General features: G+C 37.5%; 1 protein-coding gene across 2 annotated transcripts in view; it reads left to right on the top strand.

Moving 5' to 3' along the window:
* Nucleotides 1-25,118, top strand: part of MAT1A (methionine adenosyltransferase 1A) — a 71,342-nt gene that overhangs the window by 16,575 nt on the left and 29,649 nt on the right. Inside the window, exons 1-3 of one of the 2 annotated variants that reach the window (XM_001365213.4) lie at nucleotides 11,349-11,700; nucleotides 19,684-19,761; nucleotides 22,594-22,716. In XM_001365213.4, the coding sequence (XP_001365250.1) occupies nucleotides 11,607-11,700; nucleotides 19,684-19,761; nucleotides 22,594-22,716 (295 nt within the window). In that variant the 5' untranslated portion in view covers nucleotides 11,349-11,606. Of the gene's footprint in view, nucleotides 1-11,348; nucleotides 11,701-19,683; nucleotides 19,762-22,593; nucleotides 22,717-25,118 lie in introns of those variants that run through there. The other variant, XM_056800090.1, reaches the window with a different exon arrangement.

The following is a 25,118-nucleotide window of genomic DNA, read 5'->3' as shown; positions in this document are numbered from 1 at the left end:
AATAGTAACAAAACTTAGAAGATATTTCAACTCTTAGTGGGAATTCTTGGTATAGGAACCCCCACTGATTACATCTAGGACTTAGTGCCTAAGTCACAGGACACCCAGATATTAAGTGATTTGCCTGAGGCTAGCTAGTATCAGAGGTGAAATCTGAACCAAAGTCTTTCTTTTTGACTCCAGCTCCAGCCATCTACCCATTAAGCCAGTCACGACATGATGAACAGAATCCTTCTATGCTACACTCTGCCTGGTTGGTGACTTTGGTTTGGGCTGTGCTTTTCCAAGTTGCTGGATTCTTTTGGGATAGATATAGGAGTAGGTATTAAAGAAGAAGTGACTGAAGTCTTCGAAGGGGATTATGGGATTATTGATTTAGAATTGAAAGGGACCTTGGAGGCCCACTGATTGTAGCTAACTCTTCCCACTTTACAAATGAGTACCTCAGGCTAAAAGAGTAAGTGATTTGCCAAGGTGACAAAGTCAAGTGCCTGGCACTGCTACAGGTAGGGCTCATTCTAGACAAAAGTTCTGCTTCTATCAAACAGACTGCCTAACCACCCCCAGAATAGGTCTTTGGAGTCTGACAGTTGACCAATATTTGCATTTGGTCAATGGATCCACAATGACTGAGGAAAACTTCTCTGAGGTAGTCATTGAAGACTTTTTCCAATGGAAACATCTGTCAAATAATCAATTAGTCAATAAACAAACATTTAATCAGTGCTAATATTAGATATTTAGCTGGGTTCAGTCAGCCATTTTACAGATCTAGATTACTCTGTCCTGAAACTTCATCTTCACAGTCTTAGTGTGGCCTGGATTCTGCTTCATGGTTGGCAGTGTTTCACCGTTTCCCCACCAAAATTAAGTTGTATTTACTTTATCCATTTTATACTTACCCAAATGCATGTTATTTCCCCCAACAGAATGTAAGCTCTCTGAGGGTAAGAACTGTTTCTTTTTGTGTGTGTGATCTATGTTCTTTTTTAAATTTAAATTTATTAATCTGTTTGTTATACCAAAATCCCCAGGTAACCCCTTCTTTCTCCCCCTTCCTCTCACCAGAGAAGGCATCATTGATAAGAGTATGCATATATGTAGATTTAAAGCCAGGCCCTGCCTATCTCCATTCATCAGTTCTTTCTCTGGAAACAGACATATATAAGTCATTCTTCAAACAATATCTTTGTTGCTGTATACCATATTCTTCTGGATCTGTTCATCCCACTCATCAAAACTTCCTATAGGTCTTTCCATGCCGCCTCCAAATTAACCTGCTCATCTTCCTATATCAAAGCAGCATTTCATCACAATCATATGCCACAACTCATTCAGCCATTCTCCAACTTCTGGACATCCCCTCTATTCCCAACTCCTCGTCACCACAAAAGAGTCCCTCTAAATATTTTAGAACATCCAAGTTTCCCTCCTTTTTGCCCAGACACCCTAGGAAGCAAGCCCATTTAGTGGTATTACTGAGCAAAAAAGGCTTCATGATTCCTTGGGCACAACTCCAGACCCCTCTCCAAAACGAGTGGATCAGTTCATAGCTCCACCAACAATATGTGTCCCCATTCCTCCTCCTCCCCTCTATTTTCGTACTTATATCCTCAGCACTTAGCTTAGTGTTTGGTCCCTTCAGTTAGACTCTTCTCCTCTTAAGTTACCTTGAATCTACTCTATATATCTTTCATGTACCTATTTATTGAAATACTGACTTTCTCAGAAGCAATATCTGACTTTAAAACCAGAAAGGCCTGAATTCAAGTCCTGCCTCAGACACATACTGGCTTTGTGACCCTGGACAAGTTACCTAACCTCCCAGGGTGCAAGGCAATTTCCTTAAGACTAGAAGAAAGAAATTTAATTAAGCAGCTCCTTGCTCATATTACTTTAAGAATCCTTTTAGTTTGATACCATGTAACTGTGTGATTTGTAGTAAGAATTTAGTAGCAGACAAGAGTCTATATATGTAGCTGGATTAAGAATATAGACCCAGTTTAATAACTAAATTATAATTTCAAGTGTGTGTGTTGTCATAGCAATTTTAAGTGTATATTATCATATTAATCATAAATTACCATATTAATCTTAAGCATGTGAATCCATTTTATAATGTATTCTATATCAAATCAATTCATGTAAGAAGTTACAGGGACCAAGTTAATGGAGACCTGGAGGTCCAGAAATGATCTCAGAGACTAGGAGGTCCAGAAATGGTCTCAGAGACCAGTGAATCTAGAAATGATCCTGGAAACCTCTTGGAAACCTCTTGCAGAGGCTGGGGACAGCTATGGAACTATAAAAGTATATGTATTTTGCAACTTGGGGTCTGAGGTTTTGAACTTGTGGCCTCTGGTCCTGTGATTTCTCTGTCACAATAAAGCCAGGTCTTTGCCCAGAAGGGTCTCTTAGCCTCCTTTTTTTAAAAACAAGATTGAGAAAGTGTTGATTTGCATTGCTATAGGAGTTTCTTTGGTAATTCTCTATAGCAGTGATGGAGAACCCATGGCACATGTGCCAAAAAGGGCACACAGAGCCTTCTCTGTGTTCATGCCTGCAGTCACCCACCAGAGTTGGTTACTATAAAGCCAGAGGAACTTGGGGTGGAGCTGTTCCCCTCCCCCTTTCCATGACCTTGAGGTTATTCCTCACTTATTCCTCACCTACCCCTCTGCCCAGCAGCCCAATGAAAGTGCTTCCTCCCTCCCCTGTCTAGGGTAAGGGGGAGGGTCTGGGGGTGAGGAGAGGGGCATGGCATAGTACTCAGTATCAAAGTGGGCAGGCACAGCACAGTCTGGGGATGGGGTGGGGGTGGGGTCAGGCCCAGAACTCCATCTCTAAAAGGTTTGCCATCACTGACCTATAGTGATGAAATCATTGATTTAGTCTTTATCCTTATCCTATCCTTTCCATTAGAATGTAATAGGAAGAGACTGTGTTTGTCTTTGCATTTTTAGCACTTAGCATAGCACCTGATGCATAGTTAGGCACCTAAGAAATGCCATTTTTTAAAAATCCTGACCAGTGCTAGTGGCAGTTTGCTAACCAGTGTTAACAGTTTCCTCCTAACTGGTGATAAGGGGTTTAACAGGAGTGTGAGGAGTATCTATTGGCTCCTAGAGAGGAGTTGAGAACATATTCCTCCCTCTGCCCTTCATGGGTGATCATGAGTTTGGAATATTCTATTTATTGTCGGGCACAATTAGTTTTGTAAAATGGATGTTTTCTTTTTCCTTTTAAATGTCTTACGAGGACTGGCTTGTTGGGTAGGGGAAGAGGGATATGTAAATTTCAAAATACAAATGATGTTAGAAGCAGAAGATATTGATCAAACTAAGATTGGTCCACACAGCTTAATCTTGGCTAGAGTCTAGTGGGAACAGGATGTGTGGAGTCCATGTTGTAAATGAAAATCTCCCCAAGTCTAAAAGCAGGATATCATAGGAGGGTTACAGCAAGGATGGAGGTTAGGAGTATAGGGGAACTGTGCAAATAAATCAGTTGGCTAAATAGGGCTAGAGGTTGAGGGTGGAGTCAGAGATGGAAAAAGGACCAAACTCAGAAATTCACAAGAAAAATACACAAAGGGTACAAATTGGGAGAGTTGCTGGTAAAAAGCTAGGTCTGGGTTTTAGGCTATGTGAGTTCAATGCCAGGAGAAAGACAAAGAATCAAGCTAGACACATTTCAGTTGGTTGCATTCAAAGGCACATATAATAAGTCTTAAACCCAGCTGGGTGCTGACTGATCTCATCCTTCTAAATTATTGACAACACTGTCAGCTGAAGAACCCATTCCTTTCACTGCCTTTATCTCCTCCATGGAAGTTAGCACAGAACAGCAAATTAAGTAATTCTAAGGGAGGAGTTAGAGACGAGAAGGTTAAAGTGGCAGCTCATAGAGTCAAATTTGGTAAGTATAAAGACAAATAAATCAAGAATGAGGAGAGAATAGGGATAAGGGCCTAGAAATCCTGCTGAGGTAAGGCTGATGAACCCATATAAAGTGAGTGAGAGTGGATGAAAGGAAAAGGTAGGACTCCCTCCCCCCTTCATAATTCATATTTCTGTATTTATTTTTAACCTGGATATTATGAGTATTTCATATGTCACCATTTTTTTTTCTATTTAAAATTTTGAGGGGGGCAACTAGGTGGCTCAGTGGATTGAGAGTCAGAACTAGAGACGGGAGGTCCTGGCTTCAAATCTGAATTGAGACACTTCCCAGCTGTGTGACCCTGGGCAAGCCACTTGACCCCCATTGCCTAGCCCTTACCACTCTTCTGCCTTGGAGCCAATACACAGTATTGACTCTAAGACAGAAGGTAAGGGTTTAAAAAAATTGAGCCAAATTCTTTCTTTCCTTCTCTCCCTTCTCCCTCCCTGAAATGGCAAGCTATCAGATGTAGATTTTACGTATGCAATAATGGAAAACATTTTCCCTTGTTACTCATTTTGTGGAAGAGAACTCAAAACTAAAAAAAAGAATGAAGAAAGAGTGAAATATGGTATATTTAGGTCTGTATTCAGACCCCATCAGTTCTTGCTCTGGAGGTAGATGACTTTTTTTTTTTTTTAAACCCTTACCTTCTGTCTTAGAATCAATACTGTGTAATGGTTCCAAGTCAGAAGAGCAGTAAAGGCTAGATAATTCAGGTTAAGTGACTTGCCCATGGTCACACAGCTTGGAAGTGTTGGAGGCCAAATTTAAACTCAAGATCTTCCACCTTCAGGCCTGGCTCACAATCCATTGAGCAATCTGGCTGCGCTCTTTAGATGACATATTTTATCATGAAACTTTGGGGATTGTCTCAGATCACTTCATTGTTAAAAATAGTTGTCATTCAGAATTGTTCATCATAGAGCACTGCTGTTACTGTGTACAATGTTCTTTAGATTCTGCTCACTTTACTTTGTACCAGTTCATATGTCTTTCCAAGTTTTTCTAAAATCATCTTCTCATCATTTATTGTAACACAATAGTATTTTATTACAACCATATACCACCGCTTGTTCAGTTGTTACCCAATTAATTGATATCCCCTCACTTTCCAATTCTTTTCTACCACAAAAAGAGCTACTATAAACATTTTTGTACAAATAGGTCATTTCCTCTCCATTCTCCACCTTTTTATATCTTTTTTTGATACAGACCTAGTACTGGTATTGCTAGATCAAAATGTATTGACAGCTTTAAAGCTCTTTGGGCATAGTTTCAAATTGTTCTCCAGAATGATGGATCAGTTCACAACTCCACCAACAATGCATTAGTGTCCTAATTTTCCTACACTTCCTACAACATTTATAAGTTCCCTTTTTCTGTCATATGAACCAATCTTATATGTGTGAGGGGTATCTCAGTTATTTTAATTTACAGTTCTCTGATCAAGAGTGTTTTAGAGCATTTTTTCCACATGACTATAGATAGCCTTGGCTTCTTCATCAGAAAACTGCCTGTTCATATCCTTTGGCCATTTATTAATTGGAGAATGCCTTGTATTTTTATAAATTTGACTCAGTTATCTATATATTTGATTAATGAGGCTTTTATTAGAGACACTCATTATAAGAGATTCTCCCCCCCTCCCGCCAGCTTTAGGAGTTTGTTTTAAGAAATTAGAATTTTAAAATTCCATATCTTAGAAAGATCTGAGGGATAATGAGATCTCATGAGTGGATTGTAGCAGAGATCAAGAAAGAGTTTATTGAAGTTGAGTAGGCTGAGGAGTGAGCAGAGCATGTTATTGGAGGGAATTCAACATGGATATTGAGATCCTCAAGGATATGAATAGGAGATGGTGTAGAAAAGAAAACCAACCATAAACAAGATGCTAAAGTCAGTATGAAGTTGAAAAGTGAAATGGATGGACAGAAGGTGGTTTTTTTTTTTTAAAGCACCAACATTAAAATAAGATATCACTGAGGGGTAGTATAGAGGAATGATCTGAATGTGGCCATCAGGAGGAAGGATTTATGTAAATTACTTTTCTTGGATTTGAGTTGGGGGAAGCAGAAGAAGGAATGGCCTCTAGTGAAAAGAGTAGGAAAGGATATGGTATACATAACAGAGAGCCATTCATTCTGAATATTAGCATTTCCTTAAAACAACTACAACCCATTGTTTTTATTTTATTTTATTTTTATTTTGAACTCCACAAACTCAAATAAAATTAATATTTCTATAAACAATTATAACCATGAAATAACCTATAAGGAATTTCCTAATCTTCAAAATGGTTATTTTTCAGTTGCGTGTGCCCAAATCTTCATGTACAACCCTTGTTTTGGGGTTTTGTTGAAAAAGATACTAGAGTGGTTTGCCACTTCCTTCTTTAGCTCATTTTACAGATGAGGAAGCTGAGACAATCAGGATTAAGTGACTTGTCCAGAGTCACACAGCTAAAAAAGTATTCAAAATCAGATTTGAACTCAGGTCTCCCTGACTCCAGGGCTGGTGGTACAACAATGCAAATAAAAATGGTGACCTCATTTGGAATTTTCTTGGCAAAGTTCCTGGAGTGGTTTGACATTTAATTCTCCAACTCATTTTATGGACAACACAAATATTGAATTGGTAACACTAATATGTAACCAGAAGAAAGTCTTCCTAGCATTTGATGGTTCATTTGTGGAAGACTTGTGGAAGGGCAAGGATTTGAATTACACAGAATTAAAAAGTATAGGTAGGACTATAATCTGTACCAGTGGAGGGAGTAGTGACACTAAGACCATCACATATTCAACTTGCTAAACATTTATTAAATATCTGCTATATGCAAGGCCCTGGGGACCCAAGGATAAAAATAAACCAGGTCCTTTTTTCAAAGATCTTACATTCTATTTGGTAGAAGGGGAAGGGGCAGGACCCTAGCATATATGCATATGCTGCATGACTCTAGGGCCCTTCCAAGGAACTCTTGGACCTCTATGGATCAGGTTCATCTTATGGTCCTATATCCTTTCCCCCTCCCCTGTTCAAGAAGGTCAGTATTTCTCTCTGGGTCTGCCCCACCCTAGAAGAAAAATTCCAGGGAAATGCCTAAAATCAAGCTGAGATAAGGCTCATCGGGACTATGAGTTCCCCAATGTGGGTATCACCTCCTCCTCCCATTCTGTGAAGGTACCCAATGTACAATATGGGCAACCAGAATACATAGATATACTCATAAAGAAATATGGGATCTATAACATTCGATTAGCTTATTATATTCAATATTGATTGACCCTGGAAGGTAAAGCTTATCCAGAAAAATAGAAAAAATGTTCACTTCTGGGCTTTCTATCACAGTTAGTTCAGTTATTATAATTCAGGATGGAGACCAAGTTCACAAAGTGCCCCTTTATGTAGGAAGCAAAGTAGATTTAAAAAGTAGATGTGCACTAGTTTTTACTTGTATTATAAACGTATACTGTTGGTTGAAAGAAGAATGAGAGAATAGAGTATGAATGGTTCAGTGCAACATTTCCCCACTGCTGTAAGAACAGCCCTAACTATATTCCTTATTTAGGTAGATCCTTAGTAGCATCATTGAAAAGAAAAGGTGGAACGGTAAGGGATCATGATGACAGGGATTGTGTCTCTTAAACATTATATTGTCAGTATCATCTAGTGTTGCAGTATGCAAAAATTATATATTTTGGGTAAAAAATATGATCTCTCAAATTAGGATATGCTAAACAAAAGGCAAAATTTCAGTAACTGGTTGTTGCTGTTTTCTCATTTTTAGTCATGTCTGACTCTTTGTCCTCCCATTTGGGGTTTTCTTGGCAAAGATACTGGAGTGGTTTGTAATTTCCCTCTCCAGCTCATTTTATAGATGAGGAAACTGAGGCAAAAAAAGTGAAGTTACTTGCCCAAGGTCACATAGTTTACAAGTTTCTGAAACTGTATGGAGCATTAAAGAAGGTAAACCCAGTATATGAGTAATTTCCATTGGGATGATCATTCATGATCATCTCAAACAAGTCTGACTTTCCTAGGAAACACTTTCCCCCACTTTCTTTAGCCTTCCTACTCACTTTTCTCTAGGAGACAGTATGAAACCTGAGATTCTAAGGAAGATTATGGGAGGGGATGGCCTGGGACTGCCCTTCCATGCCTTGGAGTGGTTATAATTACTTAATTAAGTCCCAATATAGGGTGAGAAGTCCTTGAATACCTTTCTGAAGGATCACTTTCCTATGCACTGGCATCATAAGATTCTAGCATTCAGAGAAATTGTGTGGCCCAGTGAATGAAATGCTAAACTTGAAGTTCAGAAAACTCAAAATTGAAATCCAGCTCCTGGCATGAATTAGCTGTATGATAACGGGCAAATTGCTTAATTGAGCTCCAGATTGCTTATCTTTAAACAAGAGAGACAACCAACCCAGGATATCACCAGTCTTTCAAGCTTGTAAGGAGGTTCAGCTGAGAAGGTCTACAAAGCACTTTGTAAGCATCCATAACATGGCAGTTGTCAATATCATCTAGAGGTGGAAGGGACCTGAGAGAGCAATAATTCATATACAGGGATTCCTACTAGATAAATATTGGGGAAGGAGCATGGGAACTTTTTTGAAAAAAAAAAAAAACCTTACATCTTTATTCTCATCAACCTTTTGTTTCTTTCACAATTCCATGTGTTGTGTTTCACACATATAAAAACATGATTTTCAGAAGTGGTCCATAGCTTTCACTAGACTGCCAAATAGGTCTCTCTATGATACTCTAATAGGTAATATTGGAGGGGGTATATTTGATGGATAAATGATAGCTAATGGATTAGGTAGTTATCTTCTTTTTGCCTACTCCCCTCCCTCTACATCTCCCTTCCTCCCTCTTCCAATCTCTCTTCCTCCCCTCTTCTTCCCTTCATTTCCCCCTTCCCCCTTCTTCTTCAGCTTCCTTCTAAGTCACTCAGGGTGAGCTATGATGTTTCAGAGGAAATACTCTTTTCTTTTCTTTATCTCAAGTAAGGGTTTATTGGGGAAAACAGGAATAGATGGAGTATGAAGGTAAGAGGGTTGGAGGTTTCCCTATTATCTACAGTGAGTCTTAGGTTGGAGGATATTGAGAGAATTGGCAATTTCTTTCTTCTCCACAACACACGAAACATTTGAAAATTGCTGATTAAATCCAACCTTCCCATTTTACGCTTGAAGAAACCAAGATCTATTTGAAATGATGTGCCTGGAGTTAAACAGGGACTAGTATAGTTTCAATGAATTTTCTTCTCTTTTTATATAACAAGTGATAGTTGTCTTCTAATGCTGTTTTAAGCAACTTAAAAAGGGGGCTATTAATGATTCTACTGCTAATTTTATCCTTGTAAAAGAGAGAATAATGAGAACACTACTTTGCTTTATTCTAATTCCTAGATAATTGTTTGCTCACTCAACTTTGTCTTAAAACAAGTTTTAATTGTTTAGTGGATTAAAAAAATACAAACAAAACCATTGACTGAGGGAGGAACTGGGGTCTACAGTCCAAATTAAACATTAGCCCACTATACCTCCTGGTTTGAAAGAAATGTACGCAGAAGAAATTTGCCAAAGCACATTGATGATGAAACATTTTAGGTGTAAACAATGTGAATCCCAATATACTGATAGTACCAAAGGTTATCTCATGTCCTAATGTGATTCTTTTTTCATATCTAGCTCCTGCCATTGGTCTTCTTGTCTCTTTTTACTAATCCCACCCTTAAAAAGCACTCTCCTTGCTAAATATTGCTAAATAAAAATGCAAGGTCCCATTGCTTAACCTCTGGGGATTGTTGCCTACATTTGGTTCTATTTCATTGCTGGTAGTGAAGTATTTAAATGTGGTTTTTATTGCTGAGAAATTAGCAAAAACAACAATGTGCTGGTTATTGTTTCTGAGACTGGAATTCAAGCCAAAAGGGAATGGTGATTTTTTATAACTTAAAAATATGTATATATTGGAGACACATATATAGTTATCAGGGTTCCTGATCATAGTTTTCACATTTTGATATTTTTGCAGTTTTTGGCATTAGGTTTTGGTTGATCTTGTGTTCTCCTTTAGTGGAGGAAATCTGTTTCTCCATCTATTCCATTGTTCCTTTTAACATGATTTAGTTTTATTTTATTGCATCAAATTACAGAAGAATCCAAACATACTTGGAATGCAATGAAAAAATGAGAGAGTATTGCTGTTAGGAGTGCACTATCTTCTTACCTGTATAATATGGCTCATTTATTTTGGTCATCATGGAAGATTCTAGTAAGTATGGACAGTATGAATAGAGATTCTCCAGAAGTTCTTCAATCTAAGCTATTATACATATAAATATCATATCTTTATCTTGAAGGCTCTAGAAAATTTTATTCTCCCACACTTGAAATACTCCAGGAATAGTTTTTCACTTTTAAATTAAAATACTTTCTTGAAAAAGAAAATTAGTTTTCTCTCTTGAAACTTTAGAGGAACTTGATTTAGTTAACAGTTCATTTTGTTGTTTTATAAGAACCCCATTGAGGCTGAAATACCTTTTCTTTTCTTTTCTTTTTTTAAACCCTTACCTTCCATCTTGGAGTCAATACTGTGTATTGGCTCCAAGGCAGAAGAGTGGTAAGGGCTAGGCAATGGGGGTCAAGTGACTTGCCCAGGGTCACACAGCTGGGAAGTGTCTGAGGCCAGATTTGAACCTAGTCCTGTCTCTAGGCCTGACTCTCAATCCACTGAGCCACCCAGCTGCCCCCTGAAATACCTGTTCTAATAATTAGTGTAGGCAAAAAAGAGTTGAAAACAAAGAAGAGTCATGCTTTCTTCTAAAATGAAACCATATCAAAATTATGCTTCAACAACCAAAAACCAAAGGCAGAATTTAGCTTTGGCTTTCTTTTAGTGATAAGCTCAAAAAGATCCATACAAAAGAAGTCCATACTGGACAAAAAAAAATTAAAAAGAAATTCTGAAAAGAAACAAAAGATGAACTTCTGACAACAAAGATGTTATTCTACAGTCCCTCCCCCATCTCCAAACTAATTATTGGTCTCTTAGATTTCTCTAGTAAATAGTTTGATTCCATATTTTTCTATTTTCATGCAACAACAGTACACATGTGAAAACATTCCCATCCTTTCAAGAGGGAGGTTAAAATTGGAGTAATCCGTAGATTCCTAATGGAGATAATGAATGATCCCATAGGTTTTTCCCTTCTGCAAAACCATAGGGCTTTTTGGAGTGCAATGCTGAAGTGTATGCTGTGAGGGATCAGAGTTCATAGAAAGTCTCTCAAATTAAAAAGGCTCCCCTCTCTTCCCAGCAAATGGACTCCTCCAATTTTCTCACATGATTATCCAGGCACTTTCACTTTTCCATATATAGGAGCAACTAGAACTAAAGATCCAATCAGCCAGAGAGTCGGATAGGGGGAAGAGGCACATGCTCATTCAGTTCACTCATTCAGTTTCTCACACATCCCTGTTCTACTCACTCTTGCTTACAGCTCTACAGGCAGAGGCAGCCTCTTAGGTAGAAACAGCTCTGGTGGGGAGGGAAAATTCCTTTTGATTTCCAAAGGAAACTCGAGTGCAATCAATCAGAGCCTTCAAGCGTTCCTTTGAAGAAACTTACAGGGAAAGTATTGCAACATGAATGGACCGGTGGATGGCTTGTGTGACCATTCTCTGAGTGAAGAAGGTGCCTTCATGTTCACTTCGGAATCTGTAGGAGAAGGGCATCCTGGTAAGTTCGCTTGCCTGAGAGTGGCTTCACAACATTATCACTTGGAATGGAAGATGTGGGTGGTTGCTCAAAGAAGAATCCACTTAGAGTTGACAGTGGCATTGAAGAGGGTTGTTTAGATTAGTCTATATTACTTTTGTGATTATTTCTCTAGAAAAAAACAAACTAGAACAGCTAGGGAATCTAACAGATAGCACCTTGGAGGAGGAGTCAGGAAGACTTGAATTTGAATCCTGCCTTATGGATGTATTTATTAGCTATGTGGCCAAGGGCAAGTCACTGAACATCTGGTTTCCTCACCTATTAAATAAGAATAATATATTGGCATCAACCTACCGAGGCTGTTATGAAGATAAAATGATAGTATATGTAGGCATGTTGTTCCCCCTTAGAGCACTACGGAAATCTAATATTATGAGTGTCCATAATAATAACAACCCTATCAATAAGAGTGGATTGAGTTGAAACCACATTCTTGCAGCCTTAAAAGAAACCATATTGTCCATAGAAAGGTTGAACTCTCAGCAACCAAAGTAGAAGCACAAAATAACAGGGTGTAAAACAACAGTGTAGTTACTCTCGCTATCATCTTATTTTATACATTTTAAAGAGAGAAAATGCATGGAGTTGCTGGTACTGGTAATGCAAAGCTAATTAGCTGAGTGTAAGTGCATTCTTTTAGGACATCTTAAATTATATATTTTTAAAAAAGTTGAGTGATCACCTGCCACCAACATGCAGCTTGAGTCAACAGAAAATGTTCCCTCAAACAAGGGCATGGGTCACTGAGTTTTCCACGTTAAGTGAATGTACTTTAGAAAGAAAGAAATCGTATCAAGTGCTTGTTATTTAGGAAATGTGAAGGGAAAAAAGTTGCCTGAAAAGAGAATTATTTGCTTTCCTCCTCCTGCAAAGACATATAAAAAATGAACTTAGGCTGAGAAATCATCATTCGTGACAGTTGTAACTGTGGTTAAGTTCATAGGATCAAAGATTTGGAAGCAAAGAGACCTTTGAGATCATAGGACTGCAGGCTTTGAGCTGGAAAGGACCTTCAAGATCAGCTAGTCCCATCTCCTCATTTTATAGATGAGAGGACTGAAGCTCAAAAAGTGAAATAATTTGTTTAGCACCAGGCAATCAATTTAGCAAAGGCTGTATTCAAACCCCACGCCTCTAACTCAGGTGCCAAGTGTCTATACTTTATGCCATGTTCTCCCCATAATGCAATATGGCATTATAGACTGAGTCATGGACCTGGCTTTAGGAAGAATCATGCCTCTAACTCAGGTGCCAATTGTCTATACTTTATGCCATGCTCTCCCCATAATGCAATATGGCATTATAGACTGAGTCATGGACCTGGCTTTAGGAAGAATCAGGTTTGTTCAAATTTGGCCCCTGACACTTCTTAACTGTGTGATCAATAGCAAATCACTTAACTTCTGATGGGACTACATATCTGTAGTAGATACCTTACAGAGTTACTGAGAATCTCATATGAAATAATCTCTATAAAATGCTTTGCTAGCCAGAAGGCATTACTGAAATTCCATTTGTTGCTGGACTCTGGCATTATTCTCATGCAGACTTTATAAATACAGAGATATCAGAAACTTCAGGTGTATTTTGGAGTTTTGCATAAGGTTTTTTTTCTTTCAACTAACATGACAAATCATTTTGGCAACCCTCAACTCTAGCATATACTTAAGTACTTCACAGGAGTTCTGTTGATCATTTGAAATGTATTGTAACATAACATGTTTATTCAAATCAAACAAACAATCCAGTAAACATTTATTATCAGTCATATCGTCTGCTCTCCTAGTCTGTTTCCTGACAATTAAAAGATTCTGATTCTCTGGCCCGAGGGGAAAACTCAGGACCTTGGGCATCCAGTGATGAGTTTGGGCCTTCAAGAAGACCATGACTATACAAGATACAAGCCTAATATGTTGAATAGTTGACAAATGATAAACTCAGTAAATTAACAAGTGATTTTGCTTGTAGAGGACCATATTTCAGATGGTTTCCTATTCATTATCTTCCTTCTAACAATTCATTAAATTGTTGTTTTAATTTTTCCATTTTATGAGAACAGTCATGGGCCACCATGTCTGGGGAAACTTAACATGTACCAGATTTGAGGTAAGGTAGTTCTGAGTCATTAAATACCTGAAAGCAGCAGAGAGGAGCTCCTTATTATCACTGAATAACTGTATATAAACGTGTTGTTAAGGATATAATAAAAGAGGGGTATAAGGAAAGTAGGTAGAATGGACATGTCCTGGGAGCCCTTGCTCTCAGTGGGGATAGCCAATATTCTCCAGTTCATCTATCAAGAGATCTAGAAGAGGGGAAAGCTAGGTGGTTCAGTGTGTTGATATCCATACCCTGAGATGGGAGGTCCTGGATTCAAATTTGATTTAAGATACTTCTTAGCTATCTGACCCTGGGGGAGAGACCCTTTGTCTAGTCCTTACCTCTCTTCTGCTTTGAAACTAATACAAAGTATTGAATCTATGATGAAAGGTAAGGTTTTTTAAAAAAGAGATCTAGAAGAAAGCTTTAACCTAATGAGTAGATCCCCTAGTGCAAGAGTAACACAGCAAGAATGGATGGATGGGCTATGATTTTAATGGTTACAATGAGTTCCCATACCAATGAGATCACAGCTTCATGGATATATCATTGAAAGTTCAAAGTAATAACTAAAAATGTTAGAATTTTAATTTATTTCAAAATAGATTATTTTTTAAATGTAAATGATTTCATCTTACTATAGCCTTGGTGCTAGAGAGAAATCCAGACTGCAACATTTATACTGGAACTTCAGATTATAATTATGGTAGTAGCTCTACAACAATTAACAATGCCAATAAAAATAAACACAAACAGAATATATATCTACCTTTTATCCCATTCATTAAGCCATGGTCAAAACTCTGTTCAACTCTTGAAGTCCTTACTATCTTGTGTCACTCATTTGGCATTCTTATACATCCTTTTAAAAATTCAAGACAACTCCAAAGGATTCATGATGAAAAAAGCTATACAGGGCCCCAGAAGGGACCGATGGAGTATGAGTGCAAATTGAAGCAGATCATTTTTCACTTTATTTTTTCATCAGTTTTTGTTCTTATATGAGTGATATGTGTCTTCTACAACATGATGGATGTGGTAATGGGTGATACATGATAGTATATGTATAACCTATATCATACTACCTGCAGTGGGGCAGGGAGCAAGAAGGGAAGAATGGAGAGAACACAAATTGCAAAATGTCAGAATATGATTGGTAAAAATTGTATCTACATGTAATTGGGAAAAAATAATTTAAAATGCATATGCCTGATCTCGACAGGTAGATTACAAGCTATTTCAGTGTAGTAATTATGTCTTACTTATTCTAGGAGCTTAATAAATGTTAATTTATCTTATACCCTTCTTTAGCTTGTATAGGAGGAGTAAGAGTTCTTTAGTACCAAAATAGTTGTTACTTCTCAGCAATGGAATCTACGGCTTATTTGGACCTCCAAAGGAAGTGTAATGTCAGACTTATGTCCCTCTGAAAGATTCCTAGGTAGGGATTAGCACATCATAAACCATCCATAAAGAATTATGGTAATAACTAACAGCTGGAAACTTACCTTGAAGGCAATATGGAAAAGGAATTAGTTATCCCTTTGTTAAGAGAGTATTGATATAAACGATAAAGGCATAACCACAACTATAATATGAACTAATTCATATATTGAGAGATCATCATTCAAAATTATGAGAATTATAACTACTCACATTTATTCAGCAAGCCTGTGAATTAGATAATACAACTATTATCATTCCCCCACTTAAAAGATTGAGAACCTTTAGAGGTTAAATGACTTGTCCATGGTCACACAGCCAGTAAATCTTTGAGGAGCGAATTCAAACCCAGGTCTCCTGACTCCAAGTCCAAAATGACATCATTAGTCACTGACTCCTTTGCCATTTTGACTGTGTTAATACTTACGGAGAGAAAAAGAAGGTAGTTAGAAAGGACTATCACCATTATTTATTGTAGCTTGATCTCTAGTAATAATCACCATTGAAATTATAGTTAGAATTTCTATAATTTAAGGGTTTTAAAGTGCTTATATATATATATATATATATATATATATATATATATATGTCTTATTTTATCCTCACAATGCTGGTAAGTAGATGCTATTATTAACCTCATTTTACAGATGATGAAACTCCAGAAAACAGCTAGTCTGACAATGGATTTGAATGTATGTCTTCCTGACTCTAGGCACAGGGCTTTATTCATTCTGAACTAACTCTTGAACTTTCTTCATGAAGACCAGGAACAATGAATCCTCAAACTTAGTCAACCTTCTTTAGTAAATGGGTGGTTCTTTTAAGTTTAGAGGATGCTGAAGATGGCATCATATGCAAATGTGTTCTGTCACGCTTCAGATGTATCCTATAACATATCATATATTTTTATTCTTCGATTCCTCATTGTGCCATGGAAGGAATTCAGAGTTCTTAATGGCCATGCTACCAAGATAGCTCTGTTGTTTGTTTTTTTTAACCAAACTGGAAAAGTTCCAATATGGATCTAGTCCTGGGCTCTCTGTCTCCAGGACCAGACTAGTTAAATTTTAAGAGGCTCAACTGCATGCTCTCAACTCTAGGGTGATACATTTTTCAGCCTCACCAGTTCTTAAAGAATAACTATTATGTTATAAAGGGGTTGAAACCTATACTCGTGGAGGGAGTATCAGGTCAAAAAAACTGAATATCATCAGATTTCTGAAGCACTTTTGCTTCCATTTGTTTAGAACTCCTTTGGCCTCTAACTGGAGATTTGTGAAAAACTGACTGAATTATTGAGTTTGGTTGTAGCGTGCTCACAGAATATATCATTTTTGATTGCTGTCTCCCATGAGCATTTGGTTCCCAAGCTCTTGTTTGTCATAAGGGAAGGCTCCTTCTTTGGCTAACCATTTGATGACCAACATAAGTAGGGGTAGGCATTGCTTCCTTACTTGCTGGTTTCAATAGGCCTTTAGGAAACTGGCATACAATCGTTATTCCTTGTCGATCATGATAAAGAACCTAGGAGATAATGGCCAACTTTGAGAAGATCTCAGTGTCCAGGACTAGGCTTCTTCTCCATTATCTTGTACTGCTCGGTGTCCTCAATGGCACTTAGTAGGTACACAGAGTGAATGTATGCCAAATGCTTTTGACTGATTGTCTTATTTATGGAGGTTCAAAGATACCCTGAGGTGTTCAAAACACTTGGCAATAGAATATAAAGTTGCTTAAAAGGAAGGATTGTTTTATTACTTTTATTATGACTGAAATCCCCAGAACCTACCATACTGCTTTACATATGGTAGCCATTTAATAGATATTTGCTGAGCTGAACTTTAGTGATTATACCCTTTCTTTGGTCAATTGCGATTTTGGCTACCTCTTCTGTATGTACGAATGTATGCCCAGTTGTGGTTAACTTAGCAACATGAGATTTTATTTCCTGTTTCTAATTCCTCTCATGTAGATGACAAGGTAGCAGATCCTGTAGTGCTTCATTAAAATTGTTAAGGTTATTCATTCCAATCTATTGTTATGTGGTTGATATGCAGCCCATCATGGGCTCTCCAGGTTCTACCTTTTGGTAGTGATTTAGGAGCTCTGAATACTCAAGCAAGATGAAGAATTTTGAAAACAATTTGCCAGTGTGAGTTGTGAAATGTTTGATGTATAGTTTAATGTAACACTTAAAGCACTGTAGAGTGAAAGTATCCCAGATATGTATCCCTTTTAGTTTCACTAAAAAAATTTCACAGAGGAAAATATTTGTATATTTGATCAGCTTTCTGTTTCCAGAGTAGTGGGTAATTTTATATAGCAGAAAATACTAAGATAAATTCTGTTCGATTTGGGAATTTAGGACAGGATAATGTTTTTAGCAGATTTACCATCCCAATTAAATTCAGTTACCCAGTTCCCAGAGTGATGTTGTTTATGTAAATAATCGAAAATCTCTTATAGGTGTAGATATTTAAAACAATAGAAGCAAAAAAATGTTACAGGCAAACTCCCACTGGCAAAAATGAACCTAAGATATGAAAAAAAACTGTAGTAATGCCAGGTAAATATCACATAAAGTAATAGAGGGGAAATGGAAAAAAGGCAACGTTATAAACTCATTTTAAGTTTGTTATCTATTTGAACCAGAACTTAATTCAATTCAGATACAGTAACTCTGGTTTCTTGCCTACATTCTTAGCAGTTTCTCAGTTGAATTAATAGTATTCATACAATTGTGTCATCCCGTTCTTGGTAATTCTTCCTCACTGGAGAAACAGAGGAGTGACTTAAAGAATTAATCTTTGTAGCTAATTTGAAATTTGAACTTGAGATCCAAGACTATATGTGTAAGTTCCAAGTGCTTTTTAGTCCTAGTATTATGAATGTGGGCATCTCAGATTGTTCTGAAGTAAGTAATAAGGTGATTTTTCCTGCTGTTTTCCCCAAACATTATGCTCTTCAAGATCCGAATAGGGGTTCCATGGGAATGTTTGTCTAAATTAAATAAATAAATAAGAAATAATGTAGGTATCATAGATGATGGAATATGGTATTTTTGGTATGAAAATAATTTGCTCATCTGATCTCCCTATGTGCCAAAGCAATTCCATATATGCTTTGAACAGCATTGTGATTTTGCTGGTAGGTGTCAGATTCTGAAGTTCTCTATGGCCAGATTGGTTAGAGAAATGCAGCTCTGGAGTTCCTCTTTACAAATATCCTTGTTGCACTATGGATTCGAGTTCTCTCTTATCAATTGCAACTAGTATAAGAGTGGGGCTTTCAGTGAACTATTCATTCCATGAAAAACAAAGAGGATATATGCCACCTGGGAAGGCTAGAGAATTTCTTATGAAAATATCTTGAACTGAAATACTGATCAGATCAACTCTTTCTCACTTTTGTTTTAGCACTTATTTCTACTAAAATGTAACATTTTGAACCTAGTGAATTGAATCTTTTTTAAATTAAAATTTATTTTTGTTTGCTACATTAAAATATCCAGTTAATCCCTTCCCTCTCTCTCTGTCCCCATTAGAAAAGGCATCATTTGGGGGCAGCTGGGTGGTTCAGTGGATCGAGAGCCAGGCCTAGAGATGGGAGTTCCTAGGTTCAAATCTGGCCTCAGACACTTCCTAGCTGTGTGACCCTGGGCAAGTCACTTGACCCCCATTGCCTAGCCCTTACCACTCTTCTGCCTTGGAGCCAATACACAGTATTGACTCCAAGATGGAAGGTAAGGGTTTAAAAAAAGGCATCATTTGACAAAGATATATGTATATCTAAAACAATGTCTTATTTGTTTCTATTTATCTGCTCTTTCTCTGGAGGTAGACATAGACAAGCCATTCTTCAAACAATATTTCTGTTGTTGTATGTAATATTCTCTTTGTTCTGTTCATAATTTTATGTAGGTCTTTCTATGTTTTCCCAACATTAACCTGCTCATCATTAAACAAACAAAGAGTCCTGCCTGTAGTCCAATAAGATTTCACTGCCCTAGCTTTAACCTGTTACTGTTGAAGTTATTTAGTGCTCAAGTGTCTGCTTCTAGGACTTTTCCAGATGTGCACTCAGGAATTAAGGAATATATGTTGATGGATGAAAACATTATTAGTAGAACATTTGTGAGTTACCCTGGGGGTCTTGAAGAAACTATTTTTGGCATGGGTTTTTCTCTACAGGAAATTCTAGGATTAGGATAAAAATTCACATCACCCCAAAGCTGCAGAAGGAGAGGAGTGATGCTAAACCAATATTTGAAATGATTTCTCATGTCATCAATACTCAAAATTGTAATCTCTCCTTTAATAGCTAACTAAATATTTATGTTTGTCTAGTCATATATTATATAACTACTATTTCAGACTCATACTTTCCTCCTTCTTCCAGATAAGATCTGTGATCAGATCAGTGATGCTGTGCTGGACGCCCATCTCAGACAAGACCCAAATGCCAAAGTTGCTTGTGGTAAGAATCACAAAATCAGATGATTTTAGAATTGGAAGGAACTTCAAAGACCATCTAGTTCATCCCATAGCTCAGCAAGAATCCTCTTTACAATGTACCTAGAAAGTGATTATCAGGTCTTTTCTTGAAGACCTCTAGTGAGTGTATGTGTATGTGTATGTGTATGTGTGTGTGTGTGTGTGTGTGTGTGTGTGTGTTTGTATGTTTGTGTATTACCTCTCAAAACAGCCCATTCTACTTCTGCATTGCTCTAATTCACAAATTTTGCTTTAAATTGAGTCTTGGTCTACATCTCTACAATTTTGGCTTCTAGTACCCATTTCTGCAAGGTGGTACGGTGGAAAGAGTATTGAGTCTGGAGTCAGGGAGACCATGGTTCAAATACAACATTAGATACTTACTAGCTATGTGAACCTAGGCATGCCATATAATCTCTATTCCCTGTTTTTCCCAACACAACCTCATGTGGCATACTTATGAAAGCCTCAACTCTTCTGGTCATTCTTCTCTGGATGCTTGCTGCCTTAGCAGTATCATTCCTAAAATATTGTGCCCATAACAACTTAATTTTCCAGATCTGGCAAAAAGAGCAGAGTATAATGGGACCACCACTTTCATAATCTTTAGTGTTATGTCTCTCAATACAAGACATAGAAATGATCTTTTTGGCAGTCACATCACACCATCAACCCATATCCTCCTTACTTATATGTTTGAAATAGCTTTTTTAACCTCAGTAAAAAAAATCTTAAAAAATTTTATCTTCTTAGATTAAGCTCAACATACTAATCTCCCAAGGGCTTTTTGGATCCCCTTTCTGCCACCTATTGAGCAACTGTTTCTAGTTTTGTGCCATGATGCACATGGAACAGGGGTCCTATCTATTCTGGGGTACATGAAAAATTTTATTTTCTTCTCTTAGAGATTTAAATATCCAAATGAGTGCTTCTGTGCCTCATGGGACAGTTAACAAGCATTTATTAAGTTCTTACTAGGGGACTAGGCACTATGCTAAGGGATGGATTAAAATGTTAGAGGTGAAAGGGGCCTTAGAAATAATCTTGTTCAACCCTTTCATTTCATTTTATTTTAAAATCCTTACTTTCTGTTTTAGAATTGTTTCTAGGTATTGGTTCCAAGGCAGAAGAGAGATAAGGGCTAAACAGTTGGGTTTAAGTGACTTGCCCAAAGACACATAGCTAGGAAGTGTCTGGGGCCATATTTGAACCCAAGACTTCTCTGTCCCTGGATCTTTATCCAAGCTATCCCCAATCTTTTTCATTTTAAAGGTGAGGAACTTGAGTCTTGGATAAGTTGTATCCAAGTCACATGCCAAATTAGGGGCAGAGCTAGGACTAGAATCCAAATAGCCTGTCTCCTAAATCCAATGTCTTTCAGGGGTCTATTTTTTTTCTACATCTTTAAGAGGTCCAAATCGTTATGCTATCTGAAAAATCATTAGTTTCATCTTTTTGTTTCGTAGACGTTTCTTGATGCTTGATGTTTCTTAGCAGTCTTAAATACATTCCTTCTCTGGGAGAGTAATGCCACACATACCCTTTCTCTAATCTCAGTCACAATTTGAAAGTCCAAGAGAATTTGTCTTATTGGAAACATGGCAGACTATCTTCACCAAACGGAAATGCTCATACAGATTTCGGGCCTTCTGCCAAAAGCTTTCAGACAGTGACTAGGAACAAACAAAACTTTGAAAGCCACTGTTAATGATGCCTCCACTGTATCAAGAAGGGTCATAAACATAGACATCTCTCTTTTTAAACTTTTCTCACTTATGATTTCCAATTCATGATAACATTCGAAGAAGAGTAATTTTCTAAAGGATTATTATTTTGGCACTAGTGTATTGGTTAAAGTTAAATGATATTATAATTAATGGATTCTCCCATATATGTCATAATATCCCCTTGTGGTTCCTTATTAAGCCAGTATAGACCAAAGTACATTACTGTTTAATTAAATCAGAGACACCATCTCAATTTCATTTTCATCATTAGCATCCCCTATCAGCATTTCTTAGACCTGTATAAGGTACAAGATTCTTCATCTTGGTGTTAAGGGGATGCTCTTTTTCCATATTCTTTTGATTTTAATAAGACTCAGGATTATAATGATAGATTTATAGAATTTTTGAGAAGGAAAATTTTTAGAGATCAATCTTGTCCCACTCCGTCAAGAAAATCAAGATTCAGAGAAGTCAGAGGTTCTAAGATTAATTGATGGAAAGGACATCAGAAACCCTCTTGTACAACTCCCTTATTTTACATATAGGGAAACTGAGACTCAGGGAGGGTGAGTGATTTTTTTTAAGTCACGAAGGCAGGTAGTGTCAGGTAGGAACTGATCTAGGTCCTCGGACTCTCAAGACTTTCCATAAATTACTTTCCTAAGGTCACAGGCCTTGAACTAATTGCATAGTACATGTACAAAGCACAGCCTAACCAAAGGTGCAGTTGTACAAGGGAGTATTCTGATCTCAAGACCACCCACATTCTGTAGGAGTTGGAAGAGGGTAGTATGGGCCACTGTCAGCTCTTTGGTGGGAAGGGGATTCTGGTCGTATTGTATGGTAACATAGAGCACTGGAGGACCACAAGGGGAATTGCAGGATGGTTTCTGTGAGGAAAACACATCCTCTCTTCTCATATCAATGACCTGGGATGAAGCCCCAGTCACCCCATACGAGTTACAGCTTTGCCATCCAGTCTCCTCAAGATTTTCTAACATCTCTTTGAGGCTCATGCCAGGCAATGTGGAGCTTTTACTACCTTGAAATGTGGGTTCTGACTTTTGCTTCCCTTCTCTCATTCACAGAAACTGTCTGCAAAACCGGAATGGTCCTACTCTGTGGGGAAATCACTTCAGTTGCCATGGTAGATTATCAGCGTGTAGTTCGAGATGCCATTAAACATATAGGCTATGATGATTCAGCCAAAGGTAGGAAAGAAAGCATTGTGACCAAAAAGCACATTTGTCTTGACCGTGTCTCAGTCATGGATAAGAGCAGATTTTTTGGAGGCTGTTCAGATGCCTTTATGGGGTGAAACAAATTCACCCGCCATCTCATAGGAATTCAAGGATGGGTTCAAAGGCCATGCCAGAAAAAGATGAGCTCAGATAGCTATGGCCTCATGTCTCCATCTTGACAAAAGTCATGGAGAAGAGAAACTGCCTGTAGGTAAATACTCCTGAATATCATAGATAATTAGATTTAAACATCCAGACACAATTAGACTTAGACACTAGCTGTTTGACTCTGGGCAAGTCACTTAACCCTATTTGCCTTGGTTTCCTCATTTGTAAAATGAGATGGAGAAAGAAATGACAAACAATTCCAGTATCTTTGTCAAGATAATTCCCTATGGGGTCATGGAGAGTTGGATATGATGAAAATGGCTGAAAAACAACAACAGACTTAGATGAAAACACATTTCTGTTTAGGTTGTCTGTTATGGGATCACTCAACTCCACTGGTGGGTGACCTTAGTAGTCAAAATAGCTTATTTAAACAACTGAATAGCCTTGTCTTTGGGAGCACAAACATCACCTATGAACATTGTTCTTCAGGAGGACCTTGTACTTTGACTTTCGAAGTGCTTTCCAAGCTTAGCCTGCCCTGGCAAATATCGAAGAGTGAAAAATCGAGTGATTCATTCCAAAATTATACTTGGTGAAAATATCGGGGGCCTGAAGGTGAATGGCTAATAGTGGGCATTTTATAAGGGTAGGTATCCCTAGCTGCCTGAAATGGCAGTAAATCTAGAAACAAGAGAAACGTAACTCTTGAAACAGTGGCAAACACTATATGACTTCATATATACTTCCTCCATGCATTTGAGACCACCTGGTGGAGACTGGCATCAGAATTATGCAATGACATAGAGACATGATATGCTATTGCTTGCCCTCTCAATGGATAGGGGAAGGAGAGCATTAGGAATCTGAAATAAAAGAAAATTAAAATAAATAAATAATAAATTGAAAAATAAAATCATTGAAAGGAGGGAGAGGAAAAAAACACATTAGACGCAACCTGGTGGAAGAGAGCTAGCAGTCAAGAGGACCTAATTCAAGTCTGACCTCTGACACATACTAACTGTATGATCATGGGCAAGAAATTTCCTTTCTCTGAACCTCAACAAGCCCTCTGACATTATATGTTATAGAAAAGGTCTTCTCTCCATTGAGTTTCTTTCCACTTGATCTATACATTGATGAAATCCCAGGGATAGTTTTCTCTCTCCAAAAGCCCCTCAAACACATAATGTCATAATAATATGTAATATATACATACATATATACATAACGATACATAATCTATATATAAAATATCAGCATCCATAAGTGACTTGCCCAGGGTCACATAACTAGGAAGTGTCTGAGGCCAGGTCCTCCCAACTCTGGGTCTGGCTCTCTATCTATTGAGCCACTTCACCTCCCCATATAATCTTATTTTAAGAAACATGTTATTTTTACAATCAAAATTTACTTTTGATTTTTCAATTCTCTTCCTCTCACGGACCCCTCCTACACCTACTGAGAAGACCATATGGTACCTATTATACAAGTGAAATCATGCAAAACAAATGTCTATACCAGCCATATCATAAAAAGCAAGAAGAATAAAATAAGAAAATTCTACTTTAATTTGTCCTCAGAGTTCACAAGTTTCATCTCTGAAGGTGGTCAGCATTTTCCCTCATGAATCTTTTGGTATTATCTTGGATCAGTGTCTTGATCAGAGTGGTTAAGCCATATTTTCGTCCATATTAGGGTCATGTGCCTCTAACTCAAGTCCCAGGTCCTTGGTGAAAACTTCTTAAACCACCAGAATCTGCACTGATTTTTCTCTGTTCTGAACTTACAGTTTATAAGTTTATTTAGGGTGCCATAAAACTTAGGAATTAATTAGAGTATTTTATTGTTTGTTATTGTTTAAAATGTTTGACAATCTTGAGTTTGCAGATAGATCTTAAATTTCTTTAGGACAAGGGTCATTTAAAAAATATTTTTGTTATTCAGTTGTGTCTGATTCTTTGTGGCCCCATTTGGGATTTTCTTGGCAATGATACTGAGTGCTTTGCCATTTCCTCCTCAAGCTCATTGTACAGATTAAGAACAGAAGCAAATGGGTCACACAGTTAGTTAGTGTCTGAGGGGCTGGATTTGAATTCATGGAACTTAGTCTTCCTGATTCCAAGGCCAGTGCTCTATCATTTGGGCCACCTAGTTGCCCTCATTTTATTTTATTTTTTCCATTATGTTTCCATTCCCCCCATGAAATTGGGTGGGATAAACAAATTTATCTTGGCTGGTAATTTTAAAAGTATTTAAGTTTC

The sequence above is a fragment of the Monodelphis domestica genome, chromosome 1 (assembly GCF_027887165.1).
Source record: "Monodelphis domestica isolate mMonDom1 chromosome 1, mMonDom1.pri, whole genome shotgun sequence".
Taxonomy (NCBI): Eukaryota; Metazoa; Chordata; class Mammalia; order Didelphimorphia; family Didelphidae; genus Monodelphis; species Monodelphis domestica.
Note: the sequence above shows the minus strand (reverse complement) of the source record. Positions and strands in the feature narration are given on the sequence as shown.